Genomic DNA, 21,608 nt, shown 5'->3' with positions numbered 1-21,608 from the left:
GTCTAGACGATCATTTTATTTATTTTTCGGCATCAGACCTGCCCAATTTGAACTTTTTTGTGTGTTTAATAGGCTAAATTACACATGATCTAAACATAGAGTATGACCCCAAAGTGATCTGTTCTTGCAATTTGTAGTTTATGACATTTCAGATTTACATATGATAATTTTTCACAAAGTAGTTTGGATGTAGTGAACTACTTTTTCTAAGTAACTTTAGTAAGTATACTATATTTTTCTTTAGGGTAGCTTAACTTCTTCTAGTGTGAAGTAATTGGTAGCTTGGTAAACTATATTTTCAGAGTAGCTTCCCCAAAACTGGTGCATTGTGAAGGAGCAAAGCCGGATGCCAAGACGTCCCGGATGTCATATCCTCACATATCTTTGCTTACAATCATAGCACGAGTAACCTGCGTAACTCGTAAACACAAGTAATTGCTTACACATAACTATAAAAAGTCTGAAGTAAACAAGTGTTTTCCATCACCATGTGCCTCAAATCATACAGGATGCAGAATTGTCAGAGGCCCTAGGAACTCGTGACAGTTGAATCTTCTACTGGCTCAAAATGCGGAACATCACTGTACCAGAAACATGACAAAGTAGCAGAACTCTCACCGTACTCATTGTTCAACTGAAAGTTGTATCAGCTTCATATCAATCAACGTTTGTAATGATGCATGTATACATCATTGAGAATGTCTAACTTGAGATTGAAGAAACATGATTTAGTACCATGCCCTTGCATCTAAGATGTTTATTACTTAAACCACACCATGGCCTAAAATCTTCTCTCTCCTGCCAAGTCAACGTATTAGAAATTATAGGTCTACATATTGATTGTACCCTTGAGTGCACTTAACTGCCTTGGTCTGAGGGGCTTCTCCCATTTTAGTCATTCTATTTCTATGAGTGTGTGACCCTGTAGAACAAGTGATGTTTGTTCAGGAGAGGGGCCCTCGGAGAGGGCTAACATGTATCACTCACAGCCAGGTCCACCCATTGACTTGAATTTGAATGTCCATTCTAGTAATTCTATTTCTATGGGAGTAAGATGTATTACTCACAGGTAGCCAGCAGGAGACAACGTGACTGGGAGCTCAGAGTGAATCGTAGTGCAGTAACTGGTAGAGAGGACAGAATGCTGCTGCTGTCCCTTAGTGTCTGTAGAAAATTCCCATTGTCCATACTGTAGAGCTGAAAAAGACAGATGGAGTTAAATTAATTCAGACGTCCCAAGGACGGATCTATAAGGACGGATCTATAATTTATCATTCTCCTACACGTCAATTGATCGGCCACATATCAACGGGGTTGTGTTCATTAGGCAGGAAAAGGAAAAATATATTGTGGAGAGGTACTATCTGCACTTGTCCAATAAGAAACATTTGTTTTCATTGTCCGGTGTAAAACGTTTTGTTACAGTGTGCCTTAATGAACATAAATCCAGAAAAGGTGTTCAAGTCCGATACCTTGATGGCTCCGTCACTCAGACCAACAGCCAACAGAGTCCCTTCATTGTTGAACTGGCACGTCATCACCTCACTCCCACACTCCCTGAGACATGGACAGAGAGATGGAGGTGGAGAAGGCCTTCACACCTCTGGATATTTGTCAATTGTCAGTGCATATTGTGAAATTTTTGATGTAGACACACACACTCACACAGACACACACAGAGTATTTTGTCATTTGTACAGTGCATTCAGAAAGTATTCAGAGCACTTTACTTTTTCCACATTTTGTTACATTACAGCCTTATTCTAAAATGGATTCAATAGTTTTCCCCCCTCATCAATCTACACACAATATCCCATAATGACAAAGCAAAAACAGGTTTTTAGTATTTTTTGCAAATGTATTAAAAATAAAAAACTGAAACATCACATTTACATAAGTATTCAGACCCCTTACTCAGTACTTTGTTGAAGTACCTTTGGCAGCGATTACAGCCTCGAGTCTTCTTGGGTACAACGCTAAAGCTTGGCACACTTGTATTTGGGGAGTTTCTACCATTCTTCTCTGCAGATCATCTCAAGCTCTGTCAGGTTGGATGAGGAGCGTCGCTGCACAGCTATTTTCAGGTCTCTCCAGAGATATTCGATGGGGTTCAAGTATGGGCTCTGGCTGGGCCACTCAAGGACATTCAGACTTGTCCCAAAGCCACTCCTGCGTTGTCTTGGCTGTGTGCTTAGGGTTGTTGTACTGTTGGAAGGTGAACCTTCGCCCAGGTTGAGGTCCTGAGCGCTCTGGAGCAAATTTTCATGAAGGATCTCTCTGTACCTTGAACCGTTCATTTTTTTGTATTTAATCCATTTTAGAATAAGGCTGTAATCTAACACAATGTGGATTAAGTCAAGGGGTCTGAATACATTCTGAATGCACTGTATATGAAAGGCCTGAAAAAAATCACCATGTAATTTGTAACAAGATACTTCAGAAAATCTTCAAAATACTGAAAAAACGTTTCTACAAGGATTTTTTAATAGCGGATCACAATTTCTTGGGCCCTACAATCCCAAATGTAATGCATTGGTATCAGAAGTCTTATGGCACTATCGTGTGAGGCCATGAGAGGTGTTGGTGGATGAGTGGAGGAGCTTGAAAGAAAGCACTTCCAGAGCAAGGATAATGGGGTGAATTAGGTACAAAAGTAAAATCGACTTTTGTATTTTCTGTGTTTTAAAATACAAACACATTTTTGGCAACAGTACTTTGTAGTTTATTTTAATAATTTGTTTGGATGGGTATCTCTGCGCACACACACACACACACAGACACACAAGGCTTAACCTACTTACAACACAGAGTGAATGTGGAGCTCTCCTTTGGTTTTAGGCTGGGTGTGTGTAGTACTTATGTACACCTCTTCTTTATAGACATTGGTCTGTGGGCCTTTACCTATATCTCTCAATTCAGTGAGTTCTGGACCAGTTGTGGCACTCTCTTTATGTGTGTCTAATTCTGCTTCACTCTCTGCTTCTTCACTGTCAAGGTCAGTCTCAGATCCAGGGTCTGTGCTGGGGTCTGAGTCAAAGTCACTCAGCATGTAGCTATGACTGGGTTGTTTCGACTCTTCTTCACCATCACCATGAGCTTGAAATACTCCTCTCCTGGAGGCTGCAGCGGCATTGTTAGACATCTGGATAGGAGAACATGAGACGTAATATAGATTTTCTTTATGAACTTTATAGATCAAAGGTATTTATAAAGAAAAACGTACACAATAGCAGCTATGTTGACACTGCCATGTTGATCTGAGCCTTGCTGTTGGAAAACCACTTTAGACTACAGTGACTGACTTTCGGCTGTCACAGATGCACCTCCCCAACTTATGTCTACAGTCAGCTTCACTATCCTTACTGCTCAAACACACCATTGCGATGAGCGAGCAAGGGGCCAGGGTTCCGGTATTGAACATAGAGAAGTTAGATTTCAAAATTCCTAATAAGACACTTAGGTTATCATGTTTGTGCACAAAACATCACTCACAGTCGAAGATATGAACATTTTATATTCATCTAATGTCTGCCATGTTTTTGGATGACGTGATGACGTTGTCGCAGCTCGCGCTGCTCCCTGTGCGCACTGAGTGCTAATGCGTGTGTGAAGTTGGGTTGTGTAAATCGGATGCAATCCGGATATAGACGGTCCATGAATCGGCGTGCAAAAGTGAGTAGATCAAAATAAATTCTATTTGTCACATGCGCCGAACACAACAGTGAAATGCTTACTTACAAGCCCTTAACCTTAACCAACAATGCCGTTTTAAGAAGAATAAGTATTAAGAAAGTATTTAATAAATAAACTGAAGTAAAAAATTATAAAAAATAAATACAAATTCAAGAGCAACAATAAAATAACAGTAACGACTCTATATACAGGGGGTACCGGTACAGAGTCAATGTGTGGGGGCACAGGTTAGTCGAGGTAATTGAGGTAATATGTACATGAAGGTAGAGGTAAAGTGACTATGTATAGATAATAAACAGAGTAGCAGCAGGGTAAAAATGTGAGGGGGGGGAGTTCAATGCAAATAGTTCGGGTAGCCATCTGATTAGCTGTGCAGGAGTCTTATGGCTTGGGGGTAGAAGCTGTTAAGAAGCCTTTTGTACCTAAACGTTGCGCTCCGATACCGCTTGCTGTGCGGTAGCAGAGAGAACAGTCTATGACTAGGGTGGCTGGAGTCTTTGCCAATTTTTAGAGCCTTCCTCTGACACCGCCCGGTATAGAGGTCCTGGATGACAGGAAGCTTGGCCCCAATGATGTACTTGGCCGTACGCACTACCCTCTGTAGTGTCTTGTGGTCGGAGGCCGAGCAGTTGCCATACCAGGTGGTGATGCAACCAGTCAGAAGGCTCTCGATGGTGCAGCTGTAGAACTTTTTGAGGATCTGGGGACCCATGCCAAATCTTTTCAGTCTCCTGAGGGGGAATAGGTTTTGTTGTGCCCTCTTCACAACTGTCTTGGTGTGTTTGGACCATGATAGTTCGTTGGTAATGTGGACACCAAGGAACTTGAAGCTCTCAACCTGCTCCACTACAGCCCCGTCGATGAGAATGGGGGCATGCTCGGCCCTCCTTTTCCTGTAGTTCACGATCATCTCCTTTGTCTTGATCATGTTGAGGCAGAAGTTGTTACCCTGGCACCACACTGCCAGGTCTCTGAACTCCTCCCTATAGGCTGTCTCATCGTTGTCGGTGATCAGGCCTACCACTGTTGTGTCGTCAGGAAACTTAATGATGGTGTTGGAGTCGTGCTTGACCATGCAGTCATGGGTGAACAGGGAGTAAAGGAGGGGACTGAGCACGCACCCCTGAGGGGCCACCGTGTTGAGGATTTAAAATATAGATACATATTTCACCTTTATTTAACTAGGCAAGTCATTTAAGAACAAATTCTTATTTACAATGATGGCTTACCAAAAAGCAAAAGGCTTCCTGCGGGGACAAGGGCCGGGATAAAAAATAAAATTGAAATATAGTACAAAACAGACATCGTGACAAGAGAGACACCACAACACTACATAAAGAGAGACCTAAGATGACAACATAGCATGGCAGCAACACATGACAACACAGCATGGTAGCAACACAACATGACAACAACATGGTAGCAACACAACATGGCAACAGCACAACATGGTAGCAGCACAAAACATGGTACAAACATTATTGGGCACAGATGGCAACAGCACAAATGGCAAGAAGGTAGAGACAACAATACATCACGCAAAGCAGCCACAACTGTCAGTAAGAGTATCCAAGATTCAGTCTTTGAATGAAGAGATGGAGATAAAACTGTCCAGTTTGAGTGTTTTTTTGCAGTTCGTTCCAGTCACTAGCTGCAGCGAACTGAAAAGAGGAGCAACCCAGGGATGTGTGTGCTTTGGGGACCTTTAACAGAATGTGACTGGCAGAACAGGTGTTGTATGTGGAGGATGAGGGCTACAGTAGGTATCTCAGATAGAGGGGAGTGAGACCTAAAAGGGTTTTATAAATAAGCATCAACCAGTGGGTCTTGCGATGGGTATACAGACATGACCAGTTTACAGAGGAGTATAGAGTGCAGTGATGTGTCCTATAAGGAGTATTGGTGGCAAATCTGATGACCGAATGGTAAAGAACATCTAGCCGAGAGCACCCTTACCTGCCGATCTATAAATTATGTCTCCGTAATCTAACATGGGTAGGATGGTCATCTGAATCAGGGTTAGTTTGGCAGCTGGGGTGAAAGAGGAGCGATTATGATAGAGGAAACCAAGTCTAGATTTAACTTTAGCCTGCCACTTTGATATGTGCTGATAGAAGGACAGTGTACCTTCTAGCCATACTCCCAAGTACTTGTATGAGGTGACCCCAAGACCTTTGTTTTCGAGGTGTTCAGAACAAGGTTAAGGGCAGAGAAAACTTGTTGGACACTAAGAAAGCTTTGTTGTAGAGCGTTTAACACAAAATCCGGGGAGGGGCCAGTTGAGTATAAGACTGTATCATCTGCATATAAATAGATGAGAGAGCTTCCTACTGCCTGAGCTATGTTGTTGATGTAAATTGAGAAGAGCGTGGGGCTTAGGATCAAGCATTGGGGTACTCCCTTGGTGACAGGCAGTGGCTGAGACAGCAGATGTTCTGATTGTTCAGATTGCATACCAGAGAGAATACTAAAGACATCAAGAAAGCCAGTCAGTTGATTATTGACATGTTTTTCCAACACTTTTGATAAACAGGGCAAAATGGAAATTGGCCTATAACAGTTAGGATCAGCTTGATCTGCCCCTTTACATAAAGGATGCACCGTGGCTGCCTTCCAAGCAATGGGAACCTCCCCAGAGAGGAGAAACAGGTTAAAAAGTTCAGAGCTAGGCTTGGCGATGATATGGGCAGCAACCTTAAAGAAGAAAGGGTCTAAACCATCTGACACAGATAGTTTTTTGGGGTCAAGTTTAAGGAGCTGCTTTAGCACCTCGGACTAAGTGACCACCTGCAGGGAGAAACTTTGTAGCGGGGGAGGGGAAAATAGGGAGGAGCATCGGGGCTAGTCGCATTAGAAGGGCTAGGAGATGAGGAAATGTTGGACAGGCAAGGAGACATGGCTGAGTCAAATATGAATGCTGACTTAATAAAGTGTTGATTAAAGAGTTCAGCCATGTGCTCCTTGTCAGTAGCAACCACATCATCAACATTAAGGGACATGGGCAGCTGTGAGGATGAGGGTTTGTTCTCCAGGTTTTTAACCGTTTTCCAGAACTTCTTGAGGTTAGAGCGTTTCGCCAAATGGAATTCTTGAGGTGGAGTAACTCTGCCAGATCACGGTCAAACCAGGGGCTGTTTTTAATTCTCATTTTCTTTTTAGGGGTGGGTTTGTTAACAAAACCACTGAAAATATCAAAAAAGAAGGTCCAAGCTTCTTCGACAGAGCTAATTCTATACCAATCTACAGAGGCCAGGTCATGAAGGAAGGCTTGCTCATTATCAGCGTGGTAGATGTGTTGTTACCTACCCTTACCACATGGGGGAGGCCCGTCAGGATCCAGTTGCAGAGTTCCAGGGTCCTTAGCTTAGTGATGAGCTTTGAGGGCACTGTGGTGTTGAATGCTGAGCTGTAGTCAATGAATAGCATTCTCATGTAGGTGTTATTTTTGTCCAGGTTGGAAAGGGCAGTGTGGAGTGCAATAGAGATTGTTGGGGCAGAATGCAAATTGGAGTGGGTCTAGGGTTTCTGGGATAATGGTATTGATGTGAGCCATGACCAGCCTTTCAAAGAACCTCATGGCTACAGACTTGAGTGCTATGGATCGGTAGTCATTTAGGCAGGTTACCTTTTAGGACTGTGGTGGTCTGCTTGAAACATGTTGGTATTACAGACTCGGTCAGGGACAGGTTGAAAATGTCAGTAAAGACACGACCTGGTAATCCGTCTGGCCCTGCTGCCTTGTGAATGTTGACCTGTTTAAAGGTCTTATATCGGCTACGGAGAGTGTGATCACACAGTCGTCCGGAACAGCTGGTGCTCTCATGCATGCTTCAATGATGCTTGCCCCGAAACGCGCATAGAAGTCATTTAGCTTGTCTGGTAGGCTTGTGTCACTGGGCAGCTCGCGGCTGTGCTTCCCTTTGTAGTCCGTAATAGTTTGCAAGCCCTGCCTCAGCATCTTGTTGTTATTAGTCCCACCCTTCAGCTCCATTCAACCCCTCCCATCTATCTCTTAACCCCATCCATTTTGGATTTCTATTTGCCATATATTTTTCAACTGTGCTGTGATGCTTCACAAAAGTACTGAACCTTTCTATTCTCATAGCTTCTACAGATTGTAAATTAAAGATAAAATGTTTTGCTAAAATAATTATTATATTATTGATTGACTATGACTTTTCAAATCACCCAGTATTGCTATCTGCAGCGTTAGTTCTAGGTAAATATTGCAATTATTCAGCCATTCCTGGACCTTTGATCAAAAACAAGCTACATATGGACAGTTCCAAAATAATCTAATGACTCTGCCTCCTCACAGCAAAATCAGCAGAGCTGGGAAGATTGTATCCCCCATATATATAACATTCTATTGGTTGCAATAATTTATTATAATAATTTCAATTGAAAAATTTGAAGTTTTGAATCCGCTGTTGTTTGCGTGTCAATTCATAAACCATGTACCATTAAATAGGTACATCAAAAATCTCTTCCTAACTATTTTGCCTTTTAAATGGCACAGCTGTCATTTTTTTGGTCCTTAAATGAAATTGGTATATGTTTTTATTCATCACAATTTTCTTTAACCATTTATGGTCTTTAATGCAGGGCCGACAGACAAGTTCCTTACTTTTTCCCCCTTCTACTTGCCTCTTCCATTATTGTGGTAATGCTGCAATTAGTTGGTTGTAATTTTGGGTAGATCAGACATTTCCATATGTCTGTGGTAGCTGCATGTGTGACATAACTCCACCAGTCCTATTTATTATATAATTTATTAAAATTATACCTTTTTAAAAAATGTTATCAAAAAAAAGTTTTTTTTATTAGTATATTTGAGTTTAACCACAATATTTGCTGTATTATTTGTTCTGTCTTTTCAACTTTCTAAGGCTTGTTTAAAAAAGAACTATATTTTGGAGATTATTTGGTTTTCAAATAACCGAAAGTGAGCAGTTGTAATCTGAATAAAGGGAAAAAGACCATTCTTGAACATGGGGTGAGAAATTATTGTAACGTCCTGACCAGAGTTCTTATGTGTTTTGCTTGTTTAGTGTTGGTCAGGACGTGAGCTGGGTGGGAATTCTATGTTGTGTGTCTAGTTTGTCTGTTTCTGTGTCCAGCCTAATATGGTTCTCAATCAGAGGCAGATGTCAATCGTTGTCCCTGATTGAGAATCATATATAGGTGGCTTGTTTTGTGTTGGGGATTGTGGGTGGTTGTTTCCTGTCTCTGTGTTTTGTCTGCACCAGATAGGTCTGTCTCGGTTTTTTCACATTTGTTATTTTGTATGTTGTTTGTAGTGTTTCACTTGTTCTTTAATTAAACATGTTGAACACTAGCCGCGCTGCACTTTGGTCCTCTCCTTCACCCCTGGAAGAAAGCCGTTACAATTATAAAAATTTACTAGAGAACCATTTTGGATTTAAGTATAACTTTTGTATGACTGATGCCTTTAGTGAGAGGTCTAATGCTTTAATATTTAATAATTCATATTCATTACATAAACAGGCCCTTTTAATTTTGTCTGGCTTGCCATTCCAAATTAAATTGAATATTTTTTGTTCATATAATTTAAAAAGCAGGTCTCTAGGTGTAGGAAAAACCATAAGCAAATAGGTAAACTGTGATATGACTAAAGAGTTAATCAGAGTGATTTTTCCCCAAGTAGATAGGTATTTTCCTTTCCACTGTAGCAAGATCTTATCTATTCTAGCTAACTTTCTATAAAAATGTATTGGAGTGAGATCGTTTCTTTCTTTCGGGATTTGTATACCAAGTATGTCCACATCCCCATCAGACCATTTTATTGGTAAACTACACGCTAATGTAAAAGTTTAAAAAATTGTGATCCAATACGTAACATAGTTCCCTTATCATAACTTGGTTTTAATCCAGAGAGGTTAGCAAAAGTATCTAGATCCTCTTTGAGGCTGTGGAGGGATTCTAATTGTGGTTTAAAAAAAACATGAATCATCGGCGTACAATGACACCTTTGTTTTTAAGCCACAGATTTCTAGTCCCTTAATGTTATTGTTGGATCTAATTTTAAGAGCTAATATTTCGATGGCAATAATAAATAGATATGCCGATAGTGGGCAACCTTGTTTTACTCCTCTTGACAGTTTAAAACTTTCTGAGATGTAGCCATTATTTACTATTTTACACCTAGGGTTACTATACATAACTTTAACCCATTTTATAAGAGATTCTCCAAAATTGAAATATTCTAGGCATTTACATATAAACTCCAGTCGTACTTTATCAAAAGCTTTTTCAAAATCAGCTATGAAAACCAGGCCTGGTGTCTCTGATATTTCATAGTATTCTATTGTTTCCAGTACTTGTCTTATATTATCTCCAATGTATCGTCCATGTAAAAAACGGGTCTGATTAGGATGAATAATATCTGACATTACCTTTTTAATTCTATGTGCAAAGCATTTAGCTAGAATTTTTTTAATGGACTGGATCTTTATATATACCACTTGGATCCTGTTTCAGTAATAATGAAATCAAACCTTCTTGTTGCATGTACGATAATCTACCATTTATTTAGGAGTGGTTAAAACATGCTAATAATGGTCCTCTGAGTATATCAAAAAAAGTTTGGTATACTTCCACTGGTATTGTCACGCCCTGATATGTTTCACCTGTCTTTGTGATTGTCTCCACCCACCTCCAGGTGTCTCCTGTTTTCCCCATTAGTGCCCGGTGTATTTATCCCTGTGTTTCCTGTCTCTCTGTGCCAGTTCTTCTTGTTTTTCCAAGTCAACCAGCGTTTCTCCTAGCTCCTATTATTCCCAGTCTCTGTTTTTTCCTAGCCCTCCTGGTTTTGACCCTTGCCTGTCGCCGAAGCTGCCTGCCTGACCACTCTGCCTGTCCTGACCTCGAGCCTGCTGTACTCTTATAATCTAAACCCGGCACAGCCAGAAGACTGGCCACCCTGCAGAGCCTTGTTCCTCTCTAGGTTTCTTCCTAGGTTCCTTCCTTTCTAGAGAGTTTTTCCTAGCCACCGTGCTTCTACATCTGCATTGCTTGCTGTTTGGAGTTTTAGGCTGGGTTTCTGTATAGCACTTTGTGGCATCTACGGATGTAAAAAGGGCTTTATAAACACATTTGATTGATGGGAAAGTTTTGACACATTGCCCTATAGTCTGTTCAATAGTGTGCAACTGCAGCTCGCAATTTGGGGCGTTCCTGCATGTGGGCATTCCTGCATCTGCCGGTGGACAGACAAGTCCCTCTGTTTTCATCTCTGACAGGGCGCAGCCATCTTGCTTAGACTCTTGTGTGTTTCAAGATGAACAAGCTATGCAAAGTATCTATCTTAACGAGAGGTGACCATTTCAGGACTAAGCATAGTTATAAACACACTTTTATATAGCAAGAAATAAGCTATAAACGTGGCGTGAGTTACAGCCGACCTACACGTATAAAGCAAGAAATAAGCTATAAACGTCGCGTGAGTTACAGCCGACCCACACGTATAAAGCAGTGTATACTATAGACACAGTAATATTACACAGTTGGCTTCATTTTGCATTAGTTTATGTTAGCACCACCATAGTGAGATTAAACTGTTGTTTTTTCACACAGTTGCTGGGTTGCGATAGTTTCCTGTTACACTATTTTACAGTACAGACAGTAACTATCATAGTTTCCCATGTAGACTCACAGCTCAGCTCTATTACACTGAGGGTTTCAGTGTGTGGCAGGGTTTAATATAGTTTTTCTGTTGCACTACTTTCGGTAGGATACATACAGTAACAAGTGACTATCAAGAGCAGCTGGTGGCCCATTAAGATTACCCTGTCTAGCATAGCTGTGATCAGGGGAAATGGTGGGAACACGTAAAGTGTCGTTGCCGGCCAATCGTGAGTGAGGGCGTCCAGACCCAGAGGGCCTGTAGGGTCCGACATCGAGAACCAGCTAGGGCAATGAGTGTTCTCCTGAGAATCAAACAGGTCCACCTGTGCTCTCCCGAATCTGTCCCAAACCTGAGGGTGTAGACTCTAGTCCCCCTCCGGCGGGCCGTCTCTCAAGAGCATGCCCGCTGCATTGTTCAGGACCCCGGGGATATGTGCTGCTAGCAGCGATGCCAAGTGGGTTTGGGCCCACGGCAAGTGTTCCCGATCCATTGGACCAGGAAATGCTGTCCTACCAGTTAAGGCTGAAACTGTTGGGGTGCTAGGCGACCCACCCTGAGCACCAGCATATTGATGTATTGACCACTCCATTGGGGGATCCAGCGGCCGCTGGCCGCCTTGCCTCTGAACGCGGCACCCCAACTCGTCAGAGAGGCGTCAGCGCCCACCAGCTCCTTTAACAGGAAGGAGCGGGATAGCCACTTCGATAGGGTCCTCAAACATGTACTCATCACCAACAGTTGACGGTGTCTGTGTTGTTTTGGGTGGGAGTTGAACCATCGCTGGAGTGGCCTGATGGCGAATGCCCAGTGGAACCAACAGTGAAGCCACAATCAGTAGGCCGAGTAACTGTTGGAACTCTAACACCGTCATGGCTCGTCCAAGCCAGAAACAGTTGAGGTAGGATAGGATATGGGCATCCCGAGGTAGATCACCTTCTGTGAGGCCCAGAACTCAAATTGTGGTTCAAGAGTACAGACAGTAACTATCATAGATTCCCATGGAAACTCACATCTCAGCTTTATTACAGTACACTCAGGGCTTCAGTGTGTAGCTGTGTTTACTATAGATCTGTTGCACTTCTTTACAGTACAGACAGTAACTATCCCTTAATTGGAAACTGACAGCTCTATTACACTACTGTTTTTCTCACAAAGTGTGTAGCTGGGTTTACTAAAGTTTTTCTGTTTTATATACTGAGTTTTGCCAACCCAGACAGTCTTTCCTGAGACATTGTGCATTATATGCCCATTGTGCTGCACACAATTTCAATTTAGTCTTGAACGATGCATGCCAATATATACTAGAGATACTGTAGACTGTTGATATTGAAACCACACAACTCAAACGTTGGTTTGATAGTATGAACAAAAATCTGAGCATTTCAAATTGGGTGTCAAATGAAGCTAAGAATCTATATTTTTGGGAAATGAAGGCATAGATACATTTATCAACCATTTTCCATCTTAAAATTAAGGCATAAGTAAGGGCTTTGATTTCTGGATAAACATTTGAAAAAGGGATCTTAGAAAACATCCACCAGAAAAAGTCTTAAGAGGTATAAAAAATACATCCAAACACATCAATGTTAACATAAATACCCCTGCCAACTAATATCAACACTTATTTAGTCTTGGAGAAAATGTTTAACTTCTGTAAGTTTAAGAAATATTTCCTTGTGTCTTGTAATTCCGTTACCAAAAACTAGGCATATGTCGCGGGTCACTACTTCACAGGAGAGCCGTTTGAACTTACTTTTTTATTTTGACCAAAATGTGTTTTTTGGCAGAAATACCTTCTCGAACATGTGAACTTTCATGTGCCTTAATAACAAACTTGTATGCCATCTGTAAATACGAATAAAATTGCTAAATTACAAGCCTAGTTTTACGCTCGAGATGCGTCACTACAGTCCCTGATTCAAATCCAGGCTGTATCACATCCGGCCATGATTAGGAGTCCCATAGGGCGGCGCACAATCGGCCCAGCATCATCCGGATTTGGCTGGGGTAGGCCGTCATCGTAAATAAGAATTTGTTCTTAACTGACTTGCCTAATTATATAAAGGTTAAATAACAAAATCCACGAAAAAGACAGCAACCTTCTCGCTAGCCATGATTGGTTGAGATAATGAGTGGGCTGGACATGCTGAGAGATGAGTTTGGATTGGTCTGCCATATAGCACGCCTCTGTCTATTTGAGCTGGTCAGTATGTCTAGGTAATCCTGTCGAACACAGTTTTTTTTAATGTATCGCATATCAAAACTGCATAAACCTAATGTCAAGTTAAAGTGTACTGTTTGCGAGCTAACGTTAGCTGCCTGGCTCGCTAGGTAACGTTACGTGTATGCTCTCCACTTTCTGGAGGACCGAGTTTTGAAATCAGTGGAATTCGAGTATGATAGCTAAGGAGATGGAGAAAACACCTGTCTCCGGATTACATCTTCAAACTAAGGGCAACCATGGCATCCGACAGGAGACATGTCCAACCATGATGTATATGGGTAAGATCTTCAGATATTACACGTTTTAATTTTGACAGAAAGTGGTTTCATTTCAAGTTAAAGTGTACTGTTATGGTTCATTGTTTAGCTAGCTAGCTGTCTTATCAAAAGACACCATTAGGCAAGTATCCATTTCAAAAGAATGTCACTGCAACAACTGTAGATAGACGTACTAGCTGGTAAATTTGCTCTGGCTATCTACTCAGATTTCAAACCACGGGTAAGATAGTCTAGCGAGCTACATTTTCAGATATGACACGTTTCTAATTTTGACATAAAATCTTTTCATTTCAAGTTAAAGTGTACTGTTAGCTAGCTAGCTAGTTAGCTGGCTGGCTTGCTTGCTAGCTAACGTTACGTGTATGATCTTATAATTCGTATCTCAGATCCACTAGTTATAGCCTAATGTTAGCTAGCTAACATTGAACCTGGTTGGTTAGCTACCTGCAGATTCATGCCGGGTAGTAACATCATGAGTTGGGATTATGGTTCATTGGTTCATCCAAATTATGGGTTCATCCAATTAAGTAACAGAATTACACAAACTAATCTGTAATTGAATTTTCTGCAACTGAATTGGCTACAATGGGAAATCATAATAGTCACAAACCACAGTTGGGTCACCTGCTATTGTCCTCCCTTTTACTAGCATACTATTATATTCAGCTGAAACTGTTCTCTTTCTCTTTCTGTCATCTTGTAGTCAAACCAAGAGTGTTAAAACTGGACAACCCCTCCCTCCCTCCCTCCCCCTCTCTCTCTCTGCCTTTCTCTCTGTCTTGAGTTAATGTCACATCTCCCAGCTCTTACTGACACCTACCCATGACACCTACCCCTCTCTTTCCATTTACTTTAACCTCTAAATGTCTATGCCTTGAGGGGGGGGGGGGGGGTCTAGTAAGCTAACATATGGAATTGTTTTAAGATGGTCATGTATCATTTTAAAGCACATTTCCTGCAATACTACACATTTTGTCATGTCTTATGTGTGTTCACGTGACATTTGAGTGACTCAAATATAACAACAAAATCAATGGGCTAGCTAAAAAATGTTAGCTGACATGGGCGAGATGATCTGGACATTTCTGACAAGTTATAAATAGCTCTCTATGGTATGCAATGACTGACCTGACAAGCGGAACTGATGATGCCATACCCAATTTCGGAATTGCACCTTGTGCATTTTTATTATTATTTCACAATATACAACACACGAGGCAGCATCACGTTATAAATACTAACACTAACATACAATATAACTATTTACATACTGTCATGAGTCAATTATTTGAGTGCACAATATGGCATTTACAGAAAGGAAGTAGAGTTTACAATACAAAATATTCTATATTATTCTCAGAAAATAAAATGTTGTCGTCCCCACTCCCTTAACATGTAGGGCCATTGCTTGTTCAAGAGTTGTTGATTTCTGATAGAGTTTTGCATAATACCGTCCATGCATCAACTGTATTTGCCCAAGCTTTGTTTATCACGGCCACTGATCGCTCTATACGAACAATATCTTGAAAATATGATAACCATGTTTGAGGTGAGAGGATTGTAGGGATAATCCAAGCACTAAGGATAAACATTTTTGCTGCTGTTAACCCCGCATAAATGATTATTTTCTGAACCAGTTGCAATAGAAATTAAGAGTCACCATTCAACAAAAATAAAGGTGGATCTTTGTTCACAGGGAAACCCATAATTTTTGTAAGGAAATCTGAAACGTGACCAGAACTGGGACACCACAGGACATTCCCAAAACATGTGCATTAGTGTTCCAACAGCATTCATACGGCATCTATCACATATTGGGAGTAGGAATCAGCTTCATCTTAAAACATCTAAATGGTGTTGCATAACTTCTATGTATAAGCTTATAATGTATAAGCTGGTGTGCTGGGTTTTTAGAGGTAACAAATACATTTCCCCAAATGGTATCCCAGTTCAGGTTGTGCCCCAATCCCTGCATTTCACAGTTCCATACTACAGCGACACCCAATGTAGAGCATTTAACAGACATCAGGCAATCATAAGTGCCAGAGACCATTTTAGAGGTTAATGAAGGGTCTATCCATGTAAGCATTATGTGGGATGTTAACGGGGCATCCCATGGTACACCATAAGCTTTTAACGAAGATCTTAATTGTAGATAAAGGAACCATGAAAAGTCTGGAAGTGAATACATTTGTTTGAGGCCCTGGAAAGGTATTATCCCCTTATCATTATACATGTCTCGTAAGGTATGCACACCCTTATCCACCCACAATGGGTACACAAAAGGATTATTGTTTGTCAGCAAGTTATGGTTATGCCATATAGGAGAAGATTTTCAGACCTTCTTAGTGTTGCCTGTATGTTTCTCAGCATAGTACCATACTTGTAGTGAGTTGGAAATTATTTAAACACATTTTTTGAATGCTGTTTTTATCTTGATACCGGGAAAAAACTAGATCTGTAAGTCTATGCGGTGCAACAAGTGCTTCCTCTCTGCCTCTCCAAGAAGCTGAAATAGAATCATTGGACCATACTCGCAAGGATTTTTTGGGGAAAGACCAGTAATAGTGCAGGGGCAGAATTGCCTGTTGAATTTCAATCTTCCTCCCTTGTAGTAACGGTATCCATTTTGGTAGATTCTCTGAAGAAAACCTTTTGGGTCAGAACACTCTGCGGTTTCTTCCAGGCCCACCAGACGTATGTGCAGTCACCTCTCTCCGTCTTCAAGCGACGTCATTTTCTCCCACAGTTGTTTCACTGCCTCTCGGCAAGTGGCTATGTCGTCTGTAACAGCCCTGGCGCTAACCTGCATTTTGCTCCAAAGACTTGCATGTGACAGATTGGCTGGAAATATCGTTTGAGTTTTAAGATAGACGTGTTTAAGGCTTCCACCATATCCTTAAGTTATTTAATTTCTCCCGAAAGCAGTTCCTCTAGGGATTCCTTAACTGCTTGTTTGATCATCAAAGTTTGTTGTTGATTCAGAGCCTTCAATACGGCAGAGTTGGATGTATCCTCTCTGGTCTTAGTTGGCTCGGTGTCTTTCTTTGTTTGGGACGCTTTTAAGCTTCCTCGTGCCTTAGTTGAGTGTTCTCGGTCGCGTAGGTCCATGTTTTTAAGCATTTTGAAGGTTCAGAGGCCAGTTGTCAGGAATTTATTACAGATTTTGGACTTTTGAGACGGTACTCGGAACTACACAGGCTTCTCTGCCAAAAGGTCACAGGAAGTCCTTACTATTACAATTTTTAAGAAAGAGTAAAAGGCGCTGCATGGTTAATCCAATGTCTGCATTGGCCATGCAGCATTTATAGTGATATGGCCTCTGCAGAAGTCAGGGCATTCATACTTTTTGCGCTTCATGGAGCAGCGCAGAGTGGTTATGAAGGAAGTTGTCTAGGAAGTGAGTTTGTGTTTAAACAGGACCTCTTGCCCCCACCTACCGTCAACCAACCATCTCAATGCGTAGCTATATGGAACCCTCCGCATTGTTAAAACATTTGGGGCGGCGTACAACTATGCGTTACGTAGCTCAATTTAGCCTCTGCATGTCTCTGGAGGCTCCGCAAATGTGCCACACTCGCCATACCAACCACATTTTTGGATCAAGCATAAATTGTCTTTTAGTTCTACGGGGACTCTGCTGTACTGAGTTTGGGAACCACTGCTGTACTGAACTCTAGTGTACTGTATTGTACTCTACTGTGCTCTGCTGTGCTGCGCTGTGATGTCCAAACTTGTGAATGACAATCATATCCATAATTATGCATTACCTTAATTCAGTTACCGGGTGTAAATCCACTTCACTTACTGTAGTTCAATAACCAAAAGAGATTTATTCAATCTCAAGGTGCCATGTCATAGCTAACACTGACATCCCATTCTTCCTGCAGACATGTTTGAATCTTAATTCGGAGCAGATATTTAAGAGTTTTTGGGAAAAAACGTGGTCACATAAAAACCTGAGAGAGATTTTATCGTAATTCCGTTACCAAAGTCTGTATCTGCACAGTTCTTCCACTAAATTAGTTTTTGTAAATTTTTCTGAATAAATTGTTAAAAGTAGTCCTAGTGCAGAGTTGTAATGGTTTGTTAAACTTTGAAATCAATGTTTTTTGTTTGGCATACATTTTAAATTTAGTTTGGCATACATTTTAAAGTGAAAAAACGTTGTCAAAGTGTAATTCCGTTACTGTGGAATTGCCCACGCCAAGCAGTACCTAACCTGTAACTCCCAGTAATGGATACCAAAAATGTATTCAATTATATTACCTGGTGTAACAATCTGTAGCTAAGTTTACCAGAACCTGGAAAGACAGGCATAGTTGACATTTTCACATTTTGATTGTTATATTCTGACCAACTGTGTTAGTTTCTGTACTTTGAATACTTATAATTGTATGCTCTCTGTAATGTAGGTAAATTAGCTAGCTAATAGCCTTGTTCAATTCCAAATTAAATTCAGTAGCTTACACTTGACATAAAGTCATACCACTTATACATTGGGCCAAAGTATGTAGCCTATCTTGGAAATTCTAGATATAAGTTTGATTAAAACTATGGACATGGAAATTGATTGGACATTTTGATTACAGAGATCCTAATTAGATTATTTATTTCATGATTAGCTTCATGAAGGAAGGACCCTTTACCTCAACCCCCAGCAAGCGTCTCGACATCACTACAATAACAGCTATAGGGATTGAATCCAGTTATGCTTCTGTCTGGTGACTATTTTTATTAGCCTGATACATCAAATACAATTGTTTTGGGGCTACTATGTGTAAAGCAGTCACTACTAGCAGTCATTCAATGTTCTGAGAAGCCTCTCACAGCGGCACAAGGAACAGGGCGGGGTCGGCCACAACATGTTTCATTTGAGGAGGCTTTCCGGACAGATAAGTGATGGGCAGAGCGGGTTCGAATAGCTCAGTGGGTTTGCCTGGGCTGAGCATGTTCAGTACAAAAATGTTTTGGGGAAAGTTGCAGATAGATCACTCCATGAATAGAACTGACATGATTTCAATCAGAGAGGCATGTTTGTTCTACATAATACATTTATATCTGAACGTTGGCCAACGTTGTCTGTCCTTCTGGTGAACGCGGCCCGGGTACACCCTTAGGTACATATGTGAAGCTAGCCACAATAACGATTGGCCCTGGTACACCCTTAGGTACATATTTTTGCCAGCAGCATACCACCCTGCATCACACTGCTGGCTTGCTTCTGAAGATAAGCAGGGTTGGTCCTGGTTGGTCCTTGGATGGGAGACCAGATGCTGCTGGAAGTGGTGTTGGAAGACCAGTAGGAGGCACTCTTTCCTCTGGTATAAAAATATCCCAATGCCCCAGGGCAGTGATTGGCTACACTGCTCTGTGTAGGGTGCCGTCTTTCGGATGGGACGTTAAACGGGTGTCCTGACTCTCTGAGGTCATTAAAGATCCCATGACACTTATCGTAAGAGTAGGGGTGTTAACCCCGGTGTCCTGGCTAAATTCCCAAGCTGTCCCTCATACCATCATGGTCACTTAATCATTCCCAGCTTACAATTGGCTCATTCATCCTCCTCTCCCCTGTAACTATTCCCCAGGTCGTTGCTGTAAATGAGAACATGTTCTCAGTCAACTTACCTTGTAAAATAACTGTCAAATAAAATTTAAAAATCTGTGAAGCTAGCCACAATAACGATTGGCCACAATAATGGAATTTGTGGTCTGCCTTCAAAATAAAAGTCCCTCATTGAAAGTGATGCAGACGGATACAGATAGTAGAATCTTTGCATGGGTCCCCAGATCCTCAAAAGGTCCTACAGCTGCATTCTGACCGGGTGCATCACCGCCTGGTAAGGCATCTGATAGTGAGGCGCTACGGAGGGTAGTGGGAACGCACCAGTACATCACTGGGGCCAAGTATCCTGCCATCCAGGACCTATAAGCGGTGTCAGAGGAAAGTCCATAAAATAATCAGAGACTCCAGTCACCCAAGTGGTACCGGAGCACCAACTCTAGGACCAAAAGGCTCCTCAACAGCTTCTACCCCCAAGCCATAAGACTGCTGAACAATTCATAAAATCGCCACCAGACAATTTACATTGACCCCCCCTCCCCATCCCTTTTGTAAACTGCTGCTACTCACTGTTTGTTTGTTACCTATGCATAGTCACTTCGCCCCCACCTACAATTACCTCAACTAGCCTCTACCCCCGCACACTGACTCGGTACCGGTGACCCCTGTATATAGCCTCGTTATGTTATTCATATTGTGTTACTTTTTATTATTACTTTTTATTTTAGTCTACTTGGTAAATATTTTCTTCTTCTTGAACTAGAGTGTTGGTTAAGGGCTTGTAAGTAAGTGTTTCACGGTAAGGTCTACACTTGTTGTATTCGGTGCATGTGACAAATGAAGTTTGATTTGAATCATGCCATATTTGGACTAGATAAATAATTTCAGATTAAATACAATAATTAACTGTTGAAATCCTACTGTGGATGTATTAGACTGCATAATTGTATTGGTTCATACTTATATGGATTGTGTACCCATGAAACAGGGTATCTTCCAACTCAGTGACACCCATAGAAAATCATTCTCAAGAGTTTCCACAAATATTATCGTCTTAGCTCTTATTGAAGGACTTGGAAATCACCTTCCCAGTCAGCCTATTGTGTGTATTGAATATTCTAATTGCACTGTACAGCCTAACCTATGGACTGTGCACCCATGAAATGGGGTATCAGCCAACTCAGTGACACCCACAGAAAACAACTATGTAGAGTTTACAAAAATATTAGCAACTTAGCTCTATTGCATTACTCTGAAACCACTGTGAAAATAGCCACATTAGCTCACCAATTAACCTACGATGTATATTGAACATTCAGAATGTACGTTCACTAAATGTTGCTAGTCATACGAAAGTTGGAATCAATCTTCGGTAAGACAGATGTCAACAACTTCAGTTATGTTGTTTAATGGCAATTATATTCACAGCGGGGTTCTAAATGTGTGTGTGTTTTTCTAAAAGTACATCATAAATAAAAAGTAATTAGTATGCAATATTGGTACAATATCAGGATACAAGCAATAATACAATATCACAGTGGTAACATAATAAACTGTTACAACAGTAAATAAGTCACATTGACACTGACGGATAAAAATGCACCAATGATTTACATAGGAAACAGTAACTGGAAAGCTCCACAAGGGGGCAGGGCAGAGCTATACAATAAACAGGCCAAAAGGCCATGACTGCAACTTCAAAGGAGGCTAGCAGTACAAGATAGCAATTCTCCGTCATCACTAGCATGCATATTATAGCTAAAGAACTTGTGGATAGAATATAACAGTGCCTCCTGTGTCTGAGGTTATAATAAAGAACACTGTCTACACATTCTCTATACATGTACCAATTACTGGGCGTGAGGCCGCCACATGCAAATCAATTAGATAGCAATGGAAAATAACTCAACTCTGTGTGCTAAAGTAGAAACAACATAACATAATTACAAAAAAGGAAATATGCATTACTATGAAGTACTTACTGCTGCATGAACGCACAGATGTACAAAATTAGTATCGGTAAGGAAACAACAAAAGGCAAGGTGTGCAAGGGGGAAAATGCGCTGCTCAACTAAACAAGTTCAGCCAGGTTCTGAAAAGAGGATATGCAAATGTAGGCATGTGTAGAACAGGTGAGTGACGTAACACCCAGAACGGCAGGGAATATTGTACAATCATGACTTGTTGTGTTCATGCCAAATG

The 21,608-nt window shown here is 41.1% G+C and overlaps 1 protein-coding gene across 1 annotated transcript; it reads right to left on the bottom strand.

Annotated features, from left to right (window-relative positions):
• Nucleotides 1-1,059: 1,059 nt before the first annotated feature.
• LOC120045810 lies at nt 1,060-11,612 on the bottom strand. The gene is made up of 4 exons (XM_038990745.1): nt 11,502-11,612; nt 2,802-3,142; nt 1,473-1,557; nt 1,060-1,197 (listed from the first exon to the last, which is right to left on the bottom strand). Exons 1-4 carry the CDS (start codon nt 11,610-11,612, stop codon nt 1,060-1,062), a joined length of 675 nt encoding a protein of 224 aa, XP_038846673.1.
• Nucleotides 11,613-21,608: the final 9,996 nt, after the last annotated feature.

This window comes from Salvelinus namaycush, chromosome 4, assembly GCF_016432855.1.
Source record: "Salvelinus namaycush isolate Seneca chromosome 4, SaNama_1.0, whole genome shotgun sequence".
NCBI classification, from domain to species: domain Eukaryota; kingdom Metazoa; phylum Chordata; class Actinopteri; order Salmoniformes; family Salmonidae; genus Salvelinus; species Salvelinus namaycush.
This window is presented reverse-complemented; position numbering and strand designations above follow the sequence as displayed.

Excerpts from the sequence above, each read along its gene's own strand:
- LOC120045810 (XM_038990745.1), bottom strand. The coding sequence starts at position 11,612 with ATGTCGGACCCTACAGGCCCTCTGGGTCTGGACGCCCTCACTCACGAT. Across the intron at positions 1,558-2,801 it reads CTCCACATTCACTCTGTGTT|GGAGTGTGGGAGTGAGGTGA; the intron begins GTAAGTAGGTTA and ends TCCATGTCTCAG. Across the intron at positions 1,198-1,472 it reads TGAGTGACGGAGCCATCAAG|CTCTACAGTATGGACAATGG; the intron begins GTATCGGACTTG and ends TGTCTTTTTCAG.